The 20,701-nt window shown below is 35.1% G+C and overlaps 1 protein-coding gene across 7 annotated transcripts in view; it reads right to left on the bottom strand.

Annotated features, from left to right (window-relative positions):
* CHD6 (chromodomain helicase DNA binding protein 6) overlaps nucleotides 1–20,701 on the bottom strand; it is a 172,315-nt gene that overhangs the window by 29,280 nt on the left and 122,334 nt on the right. For 6 of the 7 annotated variants that reach the window (XM_074292626.1, XM_074292628.1, XM_074292633.1 and 3 more), the window contains exons 21-27: nucleotides 19,242–19,444; nucleotides 18,174–18,373; nucleotides 17,239–17,398; nucleotides 14,032–14,121; nucleotides 11,325–11,428; nucleotides 7,658–7,787; nucleotides 3,454–3,514 (exon numbers count right to left, since the gene is read on the bottom strand). In XM_074292626.1, the coding sequence (XP_074148727.1) occupies nucleotides 3,454–3,514; nucleotides 7,658–7,787; nucleotides 11,325–11,428; nucleotides 14,032–14,121; nucleotides 17,239–17,398; nucleotides 18,174–18,373; nucleotides 19,242–19,444 (948 nt within the window). The remainder of the gene's footprint in view (nucleotides 1–3,453; nucleotides 3,515–7,657; nucleotides 7,788–11,324; nucleotides 11,429–14,031; nucleotides 14,122–17,238; nucleotides 17,399–18,173; nucleotides 18,374–19,241; nucleotides 19,445–20,701) is intronic. The other variant, XM_074292632.1, reaches the window with a different exon arrangement.

Genomic DNA, 20,701 nt, shown 5'->3' with positions numbered 1-20,701 from the left:
ATCTGGACAACTTGTTTACTGCATGTCTTCCATGTAGTGATTTTCACATTTTAAAAAATAACTAGAGAAAAGTTCATTAGTGTTTGCTCTTATAATTGAATCAAGTAATATTTTCTGTACAAATTAGCTTTGAACATGATGGAATATAGCTGTTTCTTTAGTAATCACATTTTGCAGAAATTCTATTTTCATGATGGATTTAATTAGAAGCTTTACCAAAGGTACTTATAGTTTAGAGTTACCATTTCACCAAGGCTGTACCTAAGTTATCATTTATAGGGCTCATTATTCCTATCTTAATACATATCAATATGAAACATTAATAAAGTATCATTACCTAATCAGAAAACCTAATAGGATAAATTACCAGGAAGTTTAAGTTAAAATAATGAATCAAAGCTCCAAGTGAAACTGGGCTGTTATTAATGGCAGAGATAAGCTTCTTAAGGTGGATATTTTATTTAATTGGCACCAAAAAACATGCCTACAGAAAAGTTAACTTATTCTTATGAGAAGATCTTTCAAAGTCCTTATTCCCCAAAGAAATAAAACTTGAAGTATGAAGTATCTGTAATATAGGGAGGAAGAAGGGCTTGCTTTCTGACAAGCTGTTTTCAGGCTAAATGATCATTTTGGGGATACAGACAAACCACTGGTGGCATGTATTTGAACAGGCTACATATAACAACTCTACTCTCTGATTCTATAGCTAAAGGTATCTGGCAGCTGAGTCTAGGAAAAAAAGGTGTACCATGGAACTCACAACTTATTTGGAGTCTTGCTACTTTGCATTAGAAAAAACCCCAAAAAACCCCCACTATGAAAATTCAAAACAGAGTGGAAAGCCCTTTAAACATCTGTGTTCTTTCTTTATGTAGAGAGAAAAAGCAAAGGTTGGGAAGAGTGAAGTAATTTCTAGATTAGATTACAATAACCTATTGTGTATCCTATCCTTTCTCCAACTAAATCAAGCACTTAGAATTAGATGTTCAAGTTTTTTTCATAATGTAAGAAAAGACATAACCTTGAGGCCGTCTTTACTTTATCAGTTCTAACTTGGTACAAACATGTGCCACGTTACCTGGCATAGTTTATGTGTATGTGTATGTGTATGTGTATGTGTATGTGTGTGTGTGTGTGTGTGTGTGTGTGTGTGTGTGTGTGTGTGTGTGTGTGTGTTTAAACCTATCACAAACATATTCCTATTAGCATTCTTGCAATATTAGCATCTATCAGCAATAAGGGTAGTAAAGATAGACCTTAACTTGAAACAATAAAACAATATATGAAAGCTGGCCTAATAGGATATTATAGGAACTATCATAAGCTTACTTGTAAAAACTAGATAAGTATACCATCTTTTAAACCAAAAACTTGGTTCACTTTTTTATAAGTTTTGAAAAAAAACTGGAAAAAAATGTAAAAAAATTAATACTGACATAGTATACAAACTCAAATTATGTCAAAATTATTTATTAATTTGTGTAGCTTAACCCAAAGCAAAGCGCTAAAAATGCTTAGATGGGCTTTAATCAGTCCCACAGGTACAAAAGCTTGGTCCTAGCCTTACTGTTAATTTTTATTAGACCTACACATGCAAGTTTCCGCAACCCAGTGAAAATGCCCTTAAAACTTGACCAAAGTTTAAAGGAACAGGTTATCAGGCACACTCCTCAAAGTAGCCCATGACACCTTGCATAACCACACTCTCACAGGATACAGCAATGACTAACATTGAGCCATAAATGAAAGTTTGACTAAATCATAATAAAAAGGGTTGGTAAATTGTGGTAAACAGAACTCCCAGGAGAAGAGTCCTTACCCTGCTGAATGAACCTGAACACAATATTTCAGTTTTCTGGGCTTAAGCTTCTTCTTCAATTGGGGTTAAGTGACTTGCTCAGGGTTGCACAGCTAGGAAGTGTTAAGTGTCTGAGATCAGATTTGAACTGAGGTCCTCCTGACTTCAGGGCTGGTGCTCTATCCACTATGTCACCTAGCCGCCCTGCATGACATTATTTCTAAAGAAAAATCTATAATGTGGAAGGAAGGCACTTATATTTGGTTCATAACCTCAATTTTAAATTTAAAATTTTAAAGGCAATTCTTATTTGTCTTTAGCTTATTTTTTTAAGGCATAAAGTTTAAAGAATAAATTCTCATTTACATGCTGCATTAACCATCTTGCTTATCCAGCAGGTCAAGGGCTTATGAAAGTGTATCTTGAAAAAATTCTTATCTCTTAATATGAGAAAATGATAAGTCCAACTTCAGTATGTGGGGAGCAAGTATGAAGTAAGGATATGGTGAAGAACTTACAGCAATGTTAAATTCCTTTTCTGTATTCTATCTTCTCTAGGTCTCTGTGACCTGCATAGGTATGTTCAATGTTTAGGCTACTAATTGGTTAGATTTTTTGATGACATTTATGTCTGTCGAGGCTATCGATGTTTAGGCTACTAATTGTTTAGTTTTTGAGATATATGATGACATTCAATTAACTGGTGGGGAAGGGGGGGCACCTATCTCTTAATGTTCCCCAAACTCATGATGTAATCCTTTTGCAATTAAACCTATAAAAACTGTATATCTTCCCTTAGTTCTTTAGTCCTTCTACTGTGAGCTTTCTTTATTTCCCTCCTCATGGTGGAATTGCTCATTCTCATGAGAATTTGTTAAATAAACAACTTTTCTGCTTTTTACTTTGAGAGGTCTCTGAGAAGTCATTTTTGGATAGGATTTTCTATCCCTCACAAGTATAAATAGGAAAATGGAAATTACTCTGAGGTAAACACAAAGTCTGATCTTCTTTAGGATAGTTAGTCAGTCAACAAACAATTACTAAATGCTTACTATATATAAAGCATTAGAGTAGAAACACACTTAGAACTTCTGAGATACAAGAGCAGAAAGAATAAGCAAAAATACATAACCGGGAAAGATAACTTGTAGGACCTTCCATATTCATTGGGCACTAATATATCTATCCAATGAAATGATAAAGGACATTATCAGGAATTGAGGCAGGAGAAAAATCTGTCCATGAACTTTTAACCTTTTAATGTGTCATGGATCCCTCTGGCAGTCTAATTTATCCCTCTTTGATTTCAGAACATAAAGGAAATAAATGCTAAATTTCATTTAGAGATTAGTGAAACAAAGATAATTTTTTTTCTCCACCAAGGTTCATACACCCCTTGAAATATATCCACAGATCTCTTGGGGATCAGTGGACCACAGGTTAAGAATATAACTTAATTAAATTATAATCATGCCCATTATTAGATTTAGAATCAGTCTACCACAGTGACATGTATTTTCTTGGCCCTAGGAATCTATTTCTCTTAGGCAGTAGTGATTCATGCTCTCTTTGTCTAATGCTAAGTTATGAAAGACAGTGACAATTTTTAAAAATAAGTAACATGAAAAATAACTACTGCATATTTGACTTACCAACTGTTTCTGCAGACCATCTAATTTATCTTCAGTATGATCATCTTTATCCAGATTGCTTCTAGATGAAAGTCAGAGAAAAGATCACAAAATGACCAGGAAATGTTTCTGTTTATATAGAGTACTAGAGTTGAAAAGGACTATCTAGTTAAATCCAACAGAGGGTCATTCACCCTTTGCTTGAAGCCCTTTAATGAAAAAGAGCAGATTTTCTCCTGAGGCAACACATCATACTTTTGGACAGAGCCAGTGAAATTAAATTAAATCTAAACCTGCTTTTTTGCAATGTTCACTTGTTACCCTGAGTTTTTCTCTCTAGCCAATGTAATAAACTTAATTTTCTTCTGAAATGACAACCCTTTACATGTTTGAAGACAATGATTATGCTTTCTCTTAAGTCTTATCTTTCGTAGGTTAAATGTTCCACTTACTTTAACAAGTCCTGACACAGTACAGCCCGGAGAGTCATCTCTATATTGGTCATCCCTCTCTACACATCCTACTGCTTACAAATATTCTCTCTAAAATAAGGCTTACAGAATTGAATCCAATAGTGGTCTGACTAGAGCAGAGAATTAGCAGGATGATTTTCTCACTACTACTGGATACCATGCCTGCTTTTTTTGGCTGCAAAATCATACTGTTTTAAGTCTGGAGTCCCCTGAAATCCCCAAATTCTTTATTTTTATAAGTCCAAGATTCACTGAACAAATGAAAGAATGATTAATAAATTCTGTAACACAATACTGTTATTGCAATGGTACTATTGCAGTTACTGGAGACCACCAAGTAATTGTGAAGATGAAATAGGAATACAATTCATGCTATTCATTTTCACTGTTAGCAAAGACATAGCTTCAAGATCCCTGCAGGCAAGTTCAAAAGAAGTATTATATAAACAGAGACAGCAGAAGGAAGTCAGTCATTGATAGGACAACCAAATAGATCCTGTCTAAAGTGCTGTTTTCTGAATTAGCAATATTGTTTTAAAAATACTCTTGTCAATAATGTGAGACAATGCATACCTACAAGTGAGTCTGAATGAGTTCTATCACTTCTGCTAAGAAGAAAGAGCTCAGAGTTCATATTTACATCCTTTCCATACTAATAATATGGCTATGTACTCATGTCATGCAGTTGCCACCATTCTGGTTTGGCTTGGGAGAGATGTATCTGAGGAGAAAGAATGTCATGCTGAATATAAATGATAGAGCATAGCAGACTATTGGTAAGACAACCATTCACAGAAAAAATTAATTTGGTTTTACTGTTTATCTCTACATATTTTTTTTTTTACTATCAATTTCACTTTATTTTTAAAGATTAAAGTATACAGAAAAAGTAACATTGTTTATTGAGTATAAAGAATGAAAATTATTAAAACAAAATAGGAAGTATTTTCACATCTAATTTATTTTCATCTGCAAGAAGTCTCAGAAGAAAATAATAAATAATAAACGTATCTCTACATTTTTAAACCCATAAATGATTATCACAATGATCATGATTGCAACTTCATCAAGTTCTCCCCTCCTCAAATTGCCTTAGAGCAATTTATCTGGATTTGTTTTTTGTTCTTATCACATTATAATTTGCACAAGATACATTAGAGTTAAGTGACTTGCCCAGCTAGTAAGGGTTAAGTATCTGAGGGCACATTTGAACTCAGATCGTCTTGACTCCAGGGCTGGTGCTTTATCTACTGCACCCCCAGGTGTCACTACAATATTTACTTGTTAATATATACTCTATCCCACTATTAGACTGAAAAGTCCCTTAACAGAGGGATTCTGTGTGTGTGGTTTTTCAAACATTGACTCGTCAACACCTAGGACAATATCTTAAAAAAAAAAAAAAAATAGAAGATGCTTAATAAATGCCAAAGTGAATTTCTGAAGCTAATGAGCTAGGAGTTTAAATATTTCTCCTAAGTTGGCACAATTAAAGGCTTTATCTTCAAGATAACTTTAAATTTTCCTAGTCTTTTTTTATGGAGGCATGTTACATCTTATAGTTATATACCTGAAACACCCAGGACATAAACACTAAAAATGTTCAGGTAGTAAACCTGGGCTATATTTTATAGGTAATTCATTAACATTTTAGAGCAGAGGTATCAAACATATAGCCCACAACACTTCTAGGTGCAGCCTAATCAGAGTAAGTATAATTGGGAAATATTTAATAAAATAAATAAAAATATAACAAAAATAGATAACAATTACATTTTAAAACTAAGTCAATATGTGGTCTGCAGGGGGCTTTATGTATAGTTAAATGGACCCCCTTTCTATTTGAGTTTTATACCACTAAGCCACACTAATTCTTTTTTTTTTTTTTTTTTTTTGGTTGAGGCAATTGGGGTTAGGTGACTTGCCCAGGGTCACACAGCTAGGAAGTGTTAAGTGTTTGAGACCAAATTTGAACTCAGGTCTTCCTGAGTTCAAAGCTGGTGCTCTACCCATTGTGCCACCTAGCTGCCCTGATATACTAATTCTTTTGGGATTTGATGAAGTCTCCTTGAATCTATCCTAAACAATTAGGTAGGGAAGGCAGGAAAAGGGAGAAAGCAGAGGAGTTCTTACAAAATGGTGAATACAAAAAGCCTGAGAAGAAACTGGAGCTGCTACTGTTCTACAATCTTGGTGGTCTTTCCTACCATTTCTCAAATTGACAAAAACAGAATAGTTTTTCTTCTCTCTTCCTTTACTTGCAAGGCATATACATTAAGAGATACATCACATTTTACTTTCTGTTGACAATTTCTAAAAAACTTAAAGGTTCTGGGGGTTAATAGTTTCTGCTTCAAACTTATGTTAGGGAAAATAATAGGTGCTTGATTTCACTACCCTAAGCACTTCCCACATTGACAAAGACCACAACTGTCCTGTGTCATTCTTATCTTTATTTCTCTAAGAAATCTTACCAAAGGACACATTTCAAAGGGAAGCCTGCCCTTCCTCCTTATGAAATCAATAAGCTATTAGAGCCTTCTCTCATTTTCATCAAACAAATGATCTACCTCTTTTTATGGCCATAAATAGATGGCAGATATGTGAAATCACCAATAGACTTATCTGTATTAGCTAGTTTTTTTGAAGTACCTGTTTGTTCAGGGATCACCAGAAGTAACCCACAATTTCTTATATTAAGTTATTCTATAAAATTAACCAAGAAAGCTAACAAGATGCTTCAACACTTATTTGCAAGTAATCCTTGTGGAAGTCAAGAAATCTGTGTGTTGGACATTAGAAAGGACATTGCCACATATTGAAAACTAAGCCTGTTGGAATAGAATTTCAAGAAGTTCTTTAATCAGTCAGTCAATAAGCATTTAGTAAGCACTCACTATGTGTAAGACACTGTGTTATGTGCTAGAATACAAAGAAAGGTAAGAATACAACCCCTGCTCTCAAAGAGCTTACATTCTAATTCAAAAGATAACATTTAAAAAATGTCTATACAAGACATACACAATGTAAGTAGAACGTAATCTCATAGAAAAGGCACTAGCAGTGGTGGGGAAGGATGAACTCGGAAAAGCCTCTTGCAGAAGGTGGGCTATGAGCAGACTGAAGGATGGTTAAGGAAATCAAGAGGTGAGGGGGCAGGGCAGCAGAGGCATGGGGGATAGCCTGTGAAAAAGCCAGGAGCTGGAATGTCATGTGCAAGGAACAGCAAAAAGGACAGGGTGGCTGCATCAGACTGTAAATGAAAAAAGAGAGTAAAGAGCAAAAAGTTTAGAAAGTTAGGAAGATGGCCAGGGTGTAAAGGGGTTTGAAAGCCCTTTAAGGACTCTATGCAGTCAGAACTGTCTCATCTAAAGAGCTCTTCAGCATAGAAGACTTGTGACCTCATTATATCTTTCTTGATTATCAGCTTGCAAGTGAAGCAGGTAATAAGGTTCCATACAAGGGAACCTGGCGGACCATCTTGGTCAATCTCCATATACAAAAAAATTACATTTGCACCAGCACTGTTTAGCAGCCATTGGACAAATTTGAGGGGCAGAATTTCATTTAAAAAGTGTACTTGATAGAATTTTATAGGTTGTATGAGGGATGGCTTGAAAAGAGATATTAAAGACTGGAACATTATGATAAAATAATTATGGAAGGTGTTGGATGAGGGAGGAAGAGGTGGGATTTTCTTAGCACAAAAGGTCATAATTTTACCTTTGCCAGGGGCCCATATGGTTTCTCACCTCTCTGAAATGTCTTGTGAACCATCAGTGACACCTTGTTCTGCAGAAAGGGACTTTTCATCTGGCATTCCAACTTTTTCCAGGAAGCAAAGAGCTGGATCTGCTCGCATAGCATTATACCTTTCATAACCTGGATAAATATATCAAAGAGCATTAGAAATAGTATCAAACCCCAAAGTCTACCTACATTTCTTTCGTTATATTGAATGTCACAATTTATACACATGCTTTTTAAAGGATTATAAACCTAAATACCATGATCATCTTTTTCTTGACATGAAAATATTTCTAACATGAAGTAGAATATAAAAGAATAAAAATAAATAAAATAGAAATAATAAATAAAAAGAAAAAAGAAAACTTCAAACACTCTGTGAGCAATAATTTCACTTGTTTTTGGCTAACTGGAACAATGGAGATATTTCCCACCTGATTGAATTATTAAGATTTCTCTGACTTTTCCACCAAACTCTAGGAACTTCATTTATGGGAAATCTCATTCTATAGGACTGGACCAATGTTGGTATCCATCCATCATAACTAACCCTCTACCTTTCAGATTAGAGGACAAAGCCATGAATTCTAAAAACCTCCATTTGAGGAGGGAGCTCAGGAAAGACATCTCACTTCCCATTTGGCAGTATTACTTTGGGGTTTCTCTGACTTCTCTACCATGTGCACCAAGTATTTCCATCTTGCTTTTCGGTTTCTTTTTTGTGGTTTGTCTTTCCCCGTTAGATTATAAGTTCATTGAAGGGAGGGATGTTATAATTGAATCCTCAGTGCTTCATATAGAGTCTGGCACATAATAGATATTTAACAGATGTTTGATGACTATTGAGATGATAATTGAATAGGAATCTGGTTCTAAAACTCTTCATTTTGCATATTTTTTTTCACCAGGTAGCAAACTGTGTGTTCTAATTTAGGCCTGTTTCCTACTATCATTGTTATCTTAACCCAAGGGATTATACAGATTACAATGAAAAAGCCTGGCAATGTGATTAAAAAGGTTAAGGTCAAAAAGTTAATTATTATGTAATTAAAAGTAACCCAATGAATGAATTCACTGGTACTAGAAGCAAATTTAACCTATTGGGAAAAGACTAGAATCACTCTATATCAAGCTTTGAAAAGAGACAACTTAAAGATTCTTTCTAATCTGTAAATTGATCACACAAGATGTCACACAACAGAAAATTTTATTTCTAAGTCCCCTAAAACACAAATCTAAGTTTCCTAAAAATTAAATTGACTGATTTTATAAGCGATTAAGAAGAGATATGCCAGTGAAGTATTGTTGAATAGAAATCTCCAGGAGATATGACAGATACCTAGAAGAACTTTTTTCTGAACTATTGCCAGGACATGATCATAATTCCCAGTTATAACTGATGAGTAGCTAATTTTATGTGGGAACATTCCAAGAGTTAATAGAACTAATTTTAATTTGTTGCTCCTTAGCTTCCTCATTAGCTTTGGTACCTCTGTTAGAAATATGCATTTGTTATGATGATGATGGTGCCAACAGAGACAATGATAATGAGTAGGATACATTTAAACAACAATTTTCTTTTGAGGGTTCTTTTGCTCTTAATCTAAAGACACCATTAACATAACAAGCGCTATTTACTTATGTCTAGTAATTTGTTAATGCTGCCATGAAATTCTTTTATCAGTAATATGTCATGATAGAAAGAACATTAGGATTGGTGTCAGAAGATCCATGGGCCTTAATTCCTCAACTGTTAAATCAGTAAGTTGGACAACATGGAAACTAAAGTCTTTTCCTGCTCCAAATATATATATGATCTCTTCCCATAGAAACATAATATTAGGGGCAAGGGAGAATGAGGCAAGAAAGTAGATTTGTAGGAATAATAGCTTTGCTCCTTTTATTTTGTCCACATGATCCTTTCCAAGAGAATGGACATAACCACTGTAATCCAATTCTTTACATCTCTGATTTTCATCTTCATAAACCTGAGTCTCCTTAAGAGTGAAGGGAAAAGTTGGAATAGTCATTTTACCCAAGCATGAGCAATCATGAACATGACAGAGAATAAAAGTTTTGCTCTGGAAACTTTTCTATTAATAAATGGAATATCTGTGCACAGCCTGAACTAATGCATTAGGTTTTGATCAGCTTTGAAACAAACTTTAGATATTTTATATTAACTTAAGCATTATTTCAATAGGTTTAATTAGTTTTAGATTATCAACTCCATGTAACATTCAGCAGTATTCTGTGTTAATTAATATTGAAAGCAATAGGAAAAAAATGAAACACAACAAAGGCAGGAAAGAAGAATCTGAATGACACTTTAATTTCCAAATGTATTTATTTCTACCATTAAGGCACTGGGACACAGAGGGAAATATAATCTACATTTATCAGTCTCTTCTGAAGGAATCAAATTCATATTTATTCTTTATATTATTATATTCTGGCCTGCTTTAAAAATTTGCCCATTTTCAGAATACTATGATCTTACTATATATCTTTAGACTTTCTAGGTCATCTACTCTTTATAATCTAACACTAGTTATTACTGGGTTCTGAAACATCACATGCTCCCTCCTCTAAAATTAGGATTAAATGCTATCATTACTACTAATAGCTAACCTTCTAGTAAGGTTATAAAAGAAGTTGTGCTACTGGACTATCCACAAGTGAAAATCAAGTACCTGAATTTTAGATTATACTCAAGGAAATTTCCAAGAAAATATCAGTGCAAGCAACATATGGATCTGATTAATATCTTTGAGCATTCATTAATTGTTACTGAAATGTTAGAATTAACAATTTTTCAGTAGTACACAGACCAAGTGCACTTATTTAGTTGGGAACTGTAAGAGGTAGGAGTATGGTATCCCTCACATCTCAAGTTATTATAATTTTAGGATCATAGTTTAATCATCAATTAACACCTCATCACGGATTAGCAAACAATCAGCTGAGAGTACAAATGGGACATCTGATGGGACCTCGAAAGTGGAAAAGGACTCAATTTTTTAATTGTGGGAGAGGTGTATGAAATATAATCTTATATGTCCCAGATACATAAAAAGCTTCTTGAAATATCTGTTGCAGTAAATAAATTGCCATGAAAATATTTGTCTATTTATGGCCATATTTTACCTTTAAGGCATTATACCAACAATACTAAGGATATCCAGCACTTACCACATTGCCTAGCACATAACAGATGTGTGATATGTATTTATGAATTAATTGGAGTAGACTTGGAAAAAAAAGATCATTTGGTTGATTTTGTATAACCCTATGCAACTGCATTTTTTGTCCAGTATATATTTGTAACAAAACTTTTCTAGCCTTTGAATCGCTAATCTATTGAAAATATTCATTCTATTACCATAAAATATACATCAATTTTTGCTAATTTCCAAGATCTAGACATGAAATTTTACTTAAAGTGAAAAACATAACTTGACAATGACCAAATAGCCAATAATAATCAACTATGTAAAAAACTTCAAGAGCCAGTGACCATGAATATTTTATTTCCTTACTCACAACTGTCCAAAAGAAATTTTGCTTAATACATTTAAAAGCCTCTTTGACAGTATGGTTTCCTAAAGCATAGTTTTCCCTGAGGTGACCATTTATTGGGAGAAAATTGTTAAGTCGCTTAGGAATACACACCATGCTTGACCACTCCAATAAGAAGAGACTTATCGGCCTCTGCATCCCACCAATCCACTGGAATCTCCACGTAGTCAATATCAGGCAATAAAACATCCAACTCTCTGTGGAAGACACAGCATGAATAGACATTTTTCTTTATACGGACAAAAACTCAACATCCAACAATCCAATACTATACACCTCAGGGTCTCATTAGTATCATTTTTAAGAAAGGAAACAACAATATTAAAAAAAGGACAGTTTTCTTTGGACAGTTCCATTTTGTTTAAATTATCTCAGACTGTTTAAGGCTGCTAAATTTGTACATAATCAAATGCATGGGACTAAAATGAGAAGTTCAATATTCAAACTGATCAAAAAGTAGAAATAAGAAACATTATTATTAACGTAACAAGAATATTTGTACTAGTATGATGAGGAATTGGAGGAGGAATGATATAGAAGATGAGGGTTAGGAGATGTAACATTATGGGAAGACTACTCAAAACTCTGTAAAGCAACGCATCTTTTACCTAGCTATATGGCTAAATTCAACATTAAAAAGAGTTCTACCAAACAGTGCTGTATCTCTCATTTGAAAAACATGTTTTCAGCGTAATTTAGAGGTGATGCTTCTGTCTGGTTTTTACTATCACAGAATTATAGAATTCAAAGTGTCTTAGAGGTCCTCTTATCCAGTCCACACCTGCCACAAGTGAATTCCCATTACAACACACTCAAATGTGATTCCTGCCAAAGCATAATGCACTTCTTGAATGACTTAAATTAATTAAAAAGTTTTTTAACTAATGTAAACAAGATTAGAACGGAAGTAACAAATTGGGAAAACATTTTTACAGTTAAAGGCCTCTTCTCCAAAATATACAGATAATTGACTCTAATTTATAAGAAATCAAGCCATTCTCCAATTGATAAATGGTCAAAGGATATGAACAGACAATTTTCAGATAATGAAATTGAAACTATTTCCACTCATATGAAAGAGTGTTCCAAATCACTATTGATCAGAGAAATGCAAATTAAGACAACTCTGAGATACCATTACACACCTGTCAGATTGGCTAAGATGACAGGAACAAATAATGATAAATGTTAGAGGGGATATGGGAAAACTGACGTATTGTTGGTGGAGTTGTGAAAGAATCCAACCATTCTGGAGAGCAATCTGGAATTATGCCCAAAAAGTTATCAAATTGTGCATACCCTTTGATCTAGCAGTGCTACTACTGGGCTTATATCCCAAGGAAATACTAAAGAAGGGAAAGGGACCTGTGTGTGCCAAAATGTTTGTGACAGCTCTTTTGACAGCTCTTTTTGTAGTGGCTAGAAACTGGAAAATGAATGGATGCCCATCAAGTGGAGAATGGTTGGGTAAATTATGGTATATGAATGTTATGGAATATTATTGTTCGGTAATAAATGACCAGCAGGATGAATACAGAGAGGCTTGGAGAGATTTACATCAACTGATGCTGAGTGAAATGAGCAGAACTAAGAGATCATTTTACACTTCAACAATGATACTATATGAGGATGTATTCTGATGGAAGTGGATATCTTCAACATATAGAAGACCTAATCCAATTCCAATTGATCAATGATAGACAGAAACAGTTACACCCAGAGAAGAAACACTAGGAAATGAGTGTAAACTGTTAGCATTTTTTGTTTTTGTCCCCAGATTATTTTTACCTTCCGAATCCAATTCTTCAGTTGCAACAACAACAACAACAACAACAACAACAACAACAACAACAACAACAACAACAACAACAACAACAACAAAATTCGGTTCTGCACATATGTATTGTACTTAGGATATACTATAACATCTTTAACATGTATGGGACTGCCTGCCATCTAGGGGAGGGGATGGAGGGAAGGAGGGGAAAATTCGGAACAGAAGGGAGTACAAGGGATAATGTCGTAAAAAATTACCTATGCATATGTACTGTCAAAAAAAATGTTATAATTATAAAATTAATTAAAAAAAAAAGTTTTTAACTACCATGGAAGCTTTGTCCAAAAAGTCATCAGCTCTTTCCCATGTCTACTATATGAAATTATTCTAACTACAAATCACTCAAGATGGTAATTTTTATAATAATGACAAGTCAACAAATTATAACCTTATTCTCAGGATAAACAAAGAAGTTTTAAGATACTGGTTTTCATATTCTTTTCAATGTTTTCCTCCTTTATAGCTCCCATGATCACCAACACATGGATGAAGGAAAGTTGAGAGCTTAGTTCATTAGGTTGGTTATTTGCTGCTATCCTGAGCTTTGTTGATTCAGTATTTTCTCAGTACTACATGTGTTAAAAGGCAAAGAAAAGATGGAGCCCAAGGAAAGAATTCAAGAGACATAAGCTGGCTCATCTTATGGTTTGCTATCAGCTCCCACCAAAATTACTGTCATGTTTTATTACTCTGGATCATGACCTCTACCTGTGGTCATTGTATTATTATCTTGGGTTCATATTCTGAAAGATATTGTATTAAATCAAATGATCTATAAAGTAGCAATAAGAATATCACCTAAATGAAAGAGAAAAATATCTATGAATACTAATGACCGTCATGAGGAATGTAACCAAAGATAAGATTCCATGTAAAAGGTACAGGCCTGAAGAAAACACATATGAGTCTATGTTGATTTTGTACATAGTCAAAGCTCTGGCCTGCCTACAGTGGTTATTATACCTGGCAGAGATTCCTTCAAATGCTTTATCTGCTGCTTCTCCCAGAACTTCAGATTTCAGGTAGTATAGCATCCGAACTCGAAGGAGCACCCTAAGAAAGATGAACTGATTAATGTAAATAAACTAGAATATTTAGTTTGACTCTGTTCTTTGATACCATGTATCTTGGTACATTCTGTATTCTCTCTTGTTAATAATCTTGATAGAACATTATTTCAGTACTATATGAAAATGTTTTTAAAAGTACAAAGTAATCTACAAATATAGGTCATGAATACTTTTAATTTACAAAGGAAGAAAAACACCTCTTTAGTCAACCTAAGAAAAGAGAATATAACAAAAAGAAAAGTTCTTTGAACTGCTAGAAGATGGCTTTGGATTATAATACAGGCTTGAAGAGATTTTTTTTGCCCTTCCAAGTTCCAACAAATTATTTTCTTGGTTACAAACACCTACTAAACATAACTCACTTTCAAGTGGCTGGGTACAGATTAGCTAGTTTGCCAAGATTGTAGTACATTTGATTGTGGCACAAAGCAACTATATGAACATTTCCTAGGCAGGAATAAATCTAATTTTAATGAAAACATAGATCCTATGAATGTTGTTTTTCTAGTCTTTGGGTCAAAAACTCAGCACTAGCAGAGGCCTTAAATGTCTTCTAGTCTAAACACCTTATTTTCAAGAAGAGGGAACTAAATCCCAGAGAGGTGTCTCCTGACTCCACATTCAGCACTGTCCTATACCACATGGCTTCTGTAGTCAGGCACAGGAAATATCTTTTCTTTCCTAGCTACCTGAGCTCATCTTGCGAAGAAAGAAACTAATCAAGTATTTACTAAATATACCTAGCACGGTGCTCATGGGCTCAGAAAAGAAGTACATGATTTGATACCTGAGATTATGTAGCTTATAATTTAAAATGTGTGAATAATATAAATTAATATGTTATAGACTTAAGAAAGAAAAGAGATTAGAGTACTTTGGATTAGCTAGGGAAAATAGAAGTACATATTTTGATAGCACAAATTTGGACCTAAGGTTCAAAGAATATGAGTTCCTTGAGAACTTTCCACTTGTTTTCAACACTGCCTAGCATAGTATCTAGTACATAGGAGGTACTTAAAGAATACTTGTTGACTGAATTGCCTTAACTCGGCTTATTCTGTAACTTATTCTAGGAGCTAATGCTTAACACTGGTCCCAAATTAGGTGCTACACTAAATTCATTGTCTGTGAATTTCTTAGAGGTTGTGATGGCCAGAAGATCTGCTATCATTGTGAATGGTAATACTTAATACAGGGGTTCTCAAATTATGGCCCACGGACCAGACTTGGCTTGCTAAGGATATTGATGTGGCCCGCCGGGTTATGACAAATGGGCTGAGGGGCGGAAACAGAGTGTGAGTTTTTGTTTTTACTATAGTCCAGCCCTCCAACAGTCTGAGGGACAGTAAACTGGCCCCCTATTTAAAAAGTTTGAGGACTACTGACTTAATAACTCCTCCCTTTCCCTACCCAGCTCGGAACCAACAAAGCAAAGCCACTCAGCAGTAGTAGCAGCTGTTGAGAGGGACTAAAGTAAGAACAGAAGTTTTCTATGGCTCATGAAGAGGACTTGAGGATACTATCCCTTGGACTTCTGGCGTGGCTAGAACATCAAGATTTTCTGTAGAAACAAAATCATGGAAACCTGGAGCTAGAGAGCTGTTTCTACTTCAGCTGAAAGAAGGGACAACATATTTGTTGTAAAAAATAATCTGTGATGTAAGAACAGAATTCAAATCAATGCTATTTGGTGTTCTCTAAATGACAAATTGGCCAAAAAATGTTAGCAAAAGCTGAGTTGCTCTTCCCTGGACAGTGTTTCACCTGTACCCTGTCCTCCTGGAACAAGATGGTCTAAGAATTGCCAACATTTAACCTATATTAGATTGCTTACTGTCTGGGGAGTTGGGGGGGGGGAGAAAAGGGGAAGTGGAAAAGGGAGGGAGAAAAATTTGGAATGCAAGGTTTTGCAAAGGTGAATGTTTAGAAGTATTTTTGCATGTATTTGAAAATATAAAAAGCTGTTATTAAAAAAAAAAGATTAAATTAAAGAAAAAAAGAGATGGTCTTCAAGCTGCTTTCAGGGGGTCCAGCAATCTTAGCTAATGTCTGAATTCAGAAAAAAAGCAATAATAAAAGCCAAATACTGTTTTTAAAAGTAGTATTTTTAGAGTTTGTCTATTCAAGATATAGGATCCTATCAGAAATTGCTGAGAACAGCTTTTCCATTATTATTATTTATTTTTTAAAAATAAGACAGTAATCAAGAGCAATTGCCCCCTCCCCATTAACTATTCTCATCCTCCTCCTATAGTCTCTCCCACAAAACTTTTCTGGAACTGGCCAGGTCAAGACTCTCAACCTCTCCCATTCAGATCCTGCTTTTTCTAGCTATCCTCTGTGCTTTTTTTTCCACGCTATCTTTACACCCTACAAAGTAGAGTGCTTTTCTTTCCACTACATCACTTCAAAATCCAACTCAAAATTTCCCTAAGATGCCAAAATCATTCTCAGTTTTCTTTATTCTGGATTCCCATGTCTTCCTATTTGATTGATATTACATTATTCTGTATCTATTCCTAGGACACTTTGTTATTAATTCTCTTTGTGTAAATCTTAAAGATCAAAGTGAATAGTAGACTCCATTAAATTGGGAATGATGTCTTTAATATTTTTTTATATCACATAATATGAAACAATGAAAAATACATTTTTCAGAAATGATTTTAAATGAATCAAAATGAAGTAATGAAAAGACTTCAAGAATTATAGAAGATTGTAAGGAAAAAACTTGGGGAAAGATACTGGGAAGACCTGGATCCTCTTTAGCATAACAGTTTTGGAGTATCTGCAGTTGCTACTACAACCTAACAGAAATGAAACCATTTTTGAGAGTAAGATTCCCAACAAGAACTTCAAGCACATACAGTGTGCATGTGGGACAGGGGACCATGAAGAGGTGATGTGAAGAAAGTGTAAACTTTAAAAAGTATTTTAATCCTTGAAATTCAAAATAATGTACAACATAGATCTCCAACATTCTTCATCTTTTTTTTACTGGAATAATTACCAGAATTGTAGAGCCTTCCCTCCCACTCAAAGTATCTCTAAGTTTGAGACATGCTCTGAGGTAAGAGGAAAGTAGATTAGATATACTTACTTATTGCAATGTTGTTTAAGGTGCTTCTTGTAGCTGTCATCATGTAAGACAACTTCAGGGTTGCAAGTGGCTAACCAATCTGCATTCTTTAACTCTGGAAGTAGCATCTGATTCTTTGTCTTCTTTCCCTTTCTCCCTCTGGGGACTGGGGCAGATAATCCTGAAACACAGGCAGTGTAGGGCGTAAGAATGAATGAGGGTTCATAAGGAAATTGCCTCGCAAAGGCAGACAATTTGATAATATGCCCTTTTGGTCTATAACCCATCTGCTTACTCCAGATGAGCATGTACCCAATTCTAAATTAGTAGAAACAGAACGTAAAAAAAAATTACACGCCTAAACAAACAGTATGCTTGATACTAATTAAATATGACACAATCCTTGTCTTCATATAACTTTCAGTCTAGTTAGGGAAACAAAATACAAAGAAAGCAGATATAATAGAAATGAAGTGCATGACAATGTCTAAGTGCAAAAGGAGTTCAGAGAGAGGTTCATTAGACTTTAGGAGTATAGAGGGCATCAATGAGTGCAAAGATAAAATTATAATAGCAAATTTCTTGGTAGATATAGACTTTGATGATGGGTAGAATTTGGAGAAAGGGGAGAGAAGCACAAGGGATGAGAAGAAGAGGAAAGGAACAACAGTGAGAATGAGTCAGCTTAAGAAAATACAAACTCAGAAAATAGGAACTATGTTAATCCTTTCAGTTTTATTGTGCCAGTCTGGGAGATAGGTAAACTTCACAGGAAGGAGTAAATGAACATGGACAAAATTCTATAGGTTAAAGTAAGCTATTAAGCTTAAATTACAGAGCAGTACTAGCTAACAATGAAAAAGCCAAGACCTTGCAAAACAATGTGGGTCATTTGAAAAGGCAGATATTAAAAGGAAGCTTGTGTGCCAAAACACTACGGCCCTGATGGTTTTTACCTGAGTGATTCTGGAGTGCCTGATTCTGTCCATCTTTTGTAGGTGTGATAAGATCCCATATGAAACTCTTAATCTTCTCATCTCCCTTGTAGTGTTTGACACAGTATACAAGAAGAGCCCGGCATATCATCTCCATGTCTTTTTCATTAAGATGCCACTTGAACCTTCCATGAGTCAAAATATCTTTCCACCGTCCCCACCTGTCCAATAAAAACATCACAGGTTATATAACCTGTGAAAATCCAAGAATTCCAAAGCCACAGTGTGGTGGGAGAAACCTCCACAGACCAGGAATGACCAATAATCCTTCTAATTTCTTATGGTTATTTAGCTTCCTTTTGATGGTTTTTTTTTTTTTTTTTTTTTTTTTTAAACTCTGGCCTGAACGGTCCCAACAATCGAGTGGTGCACATCATTGAGATGTTCAACACATAAGGCATTTCACATGAAACCATCAGAACCACAAGATAGGAGGAGCCAGCAATGAAACCAGTTTTAAATGATTACAAAACCTTCCTAGTAGCTACCGTCTTTGCCTCCAGTCTTTCCAACATCCCCACAAATGACATTAAAAAGTGTTGTGAGTATAAAGAACCTAGGTTAATAAAGCAGAGTGAAAACTAATAACTAGAATGTATTATATTCTCAAATGAAGACATGAATGCCAAAGCTTTCTCTTTCTACCTTAGCCAAAGAGATCGTGTGAATTTTTTTTTTTTTTTTAATTTTAGCACTGTTACATGGGGTACTTTATCTTCTTGGGTGAAAAGCAAATAGAAAAATAAAATAAAATAGAACCAAACAGTAAACTAGTTATAAAGGTGAAAATGAAAGAACATAAAATAATGTTGAGTAAAATATGAGGGGGGGGGAGGTTCACAGTCTTCCAAGGGAACTCAAAGGTAAAAGCAATTAATGTTGCCTTAACAGTGCCCTGACAATGAACAAAATACCAGGGAACTTAGTGAAAACTCAAAAACAGGGCTGACAGAATCTGTTAGAAATCTCCAATAAACCCTGGGGGATTGGCATAACAGAGAGGAACAGGCAGGTGTTACAGATACCCACCCGAAGATGAGCAGATTCTTCTCTACCCGGAAGCATTCTGCCCGGAGGTAGCGCCGGGTTTTCTCGTTTAGCCGCCTTGATCGGGTGGGCCTTTCATCAGAGTCACTGTCTAACTCAGAAAATTCCATCAGCTCGTCCTCCTCAAAGGAGTTGTAGTGTTTGGTCTGCTTTCTCACACGGGGCCGGTCGATCACTAAGCTTTCCTAGAGACAGAGAGAGGGGCTGTTGTGGGAGAAGCACCTCTTCTCTCTCTCTTTCTCATCCACACACAACAGCGATCCTTTGCCAACCCTCTTTACATCTAAAAGAGCCATTCTCAGGCAAGAACCTTGGGGCCCTGCCTGCCTCCCAAAATACAAATCTTATCATAGTAGGAAAAGTTGGAGGAATTCTCTTAAATAAGTTTGCCACTCCCTAACAATAACTATGTGAATTTCTTTTTTTCTTTTTTAATTTTTAATTAAGTATGCTCCCCAGGCCACAGTATTGTCCATAGTCATCTGCTGTTGTTGCAACCAATCTTAGAGATTTGGAAAGATAAGTTCCCATGGGGTCCAAAGTGGCAACCTGATCTTTCCAAGAGAAACACAGTGGTGAGCCCCAGTTAACTTAGCTCAGAATGTAATGAACAAACTGAACTCTGGAGATGCCACCAGTTGTCCTTTTATCTATCTGTTAAGAAACTTTCTGCTCATTCTGATTCATTATCTGTTACCAATGACAATGCCTTAGATAGTTGAACTTTAGAAAAGCCTTTCACAGAAATATCCTTTCTAGCTCCAGGATAAAAATCCATTGATAGAGCTTCAAAGGGCATTTTCTTCAAGGTCTGTCAGTATGACTTTGCTGTCCCCACCTATTGGGTAGGTCTTCCCTCTAGCTTCCTATAATGTCTTCCAAGCTGGTCTCACTGGCTAAAACCTACTTAAATATGGACAATAAAACTATTTATACTGGTCTAAAAGTCTTGCTTTGTGTCACTAAGGACATATAAGTTATTTTCCTCCCCTATGTCAGAGAGAGGAACCTGACTGTATAACAATGGATTTTTTTTTTTTTTTTAGTAAGAAGGCAACAAACTCAGTAAAGTGGAGAGAACATTGAAAGTAGAACCAGAAAATCTTTACAAACTGTGTGAGCCCAGTCCCTTGTCTGAGACTTAGTTTCACCCTTAGCAAAATGTAATTATACTTGCCTGCTTCATGGGGTTGTTGTGAGGAAAGTGCTTTGTAAATCTCAAAGCAAATGTGAATTACTTTTGTTTATTTTAAAGCTTTTAATATAGTTTTTGAATTATATTAAACATTCCCTAAGAATAGGAAGTTTAAGGGGTATTTATTTGATGTAAGAAAGTTAGATTTAAAGAATGCTGGAGATCCAGTGACCAGGTGGCTGTGACTATTGGTGGCTGGGTGTAAGGAGGAAGTTGGCGCATGTGTTCAGAAAGTGGTTTTAGCTGT

The sequence above is a fragment of the Sminthopsis crassicaudata genome, chromosome 2 (assembly GCF_048593235.1).
Source record: "Sminthopsis crassicaudata isolate SCR6 chromosome 2, ASM4859323v1, whole genome shotgun sequence".
Classification (NCBI taxonomy): Eukaryota; Metazoa; Chordata; class Mammalia; order Dasyuromorphia; family Dasyuridae; genus Sminthopsis; species Sminthopsis crassicaudata.
The sequence above is the reverse complement of the archived record's forward strand: the minus strand, read 5'-3'. Positions and strand labels throughout refer to the sequence as shown.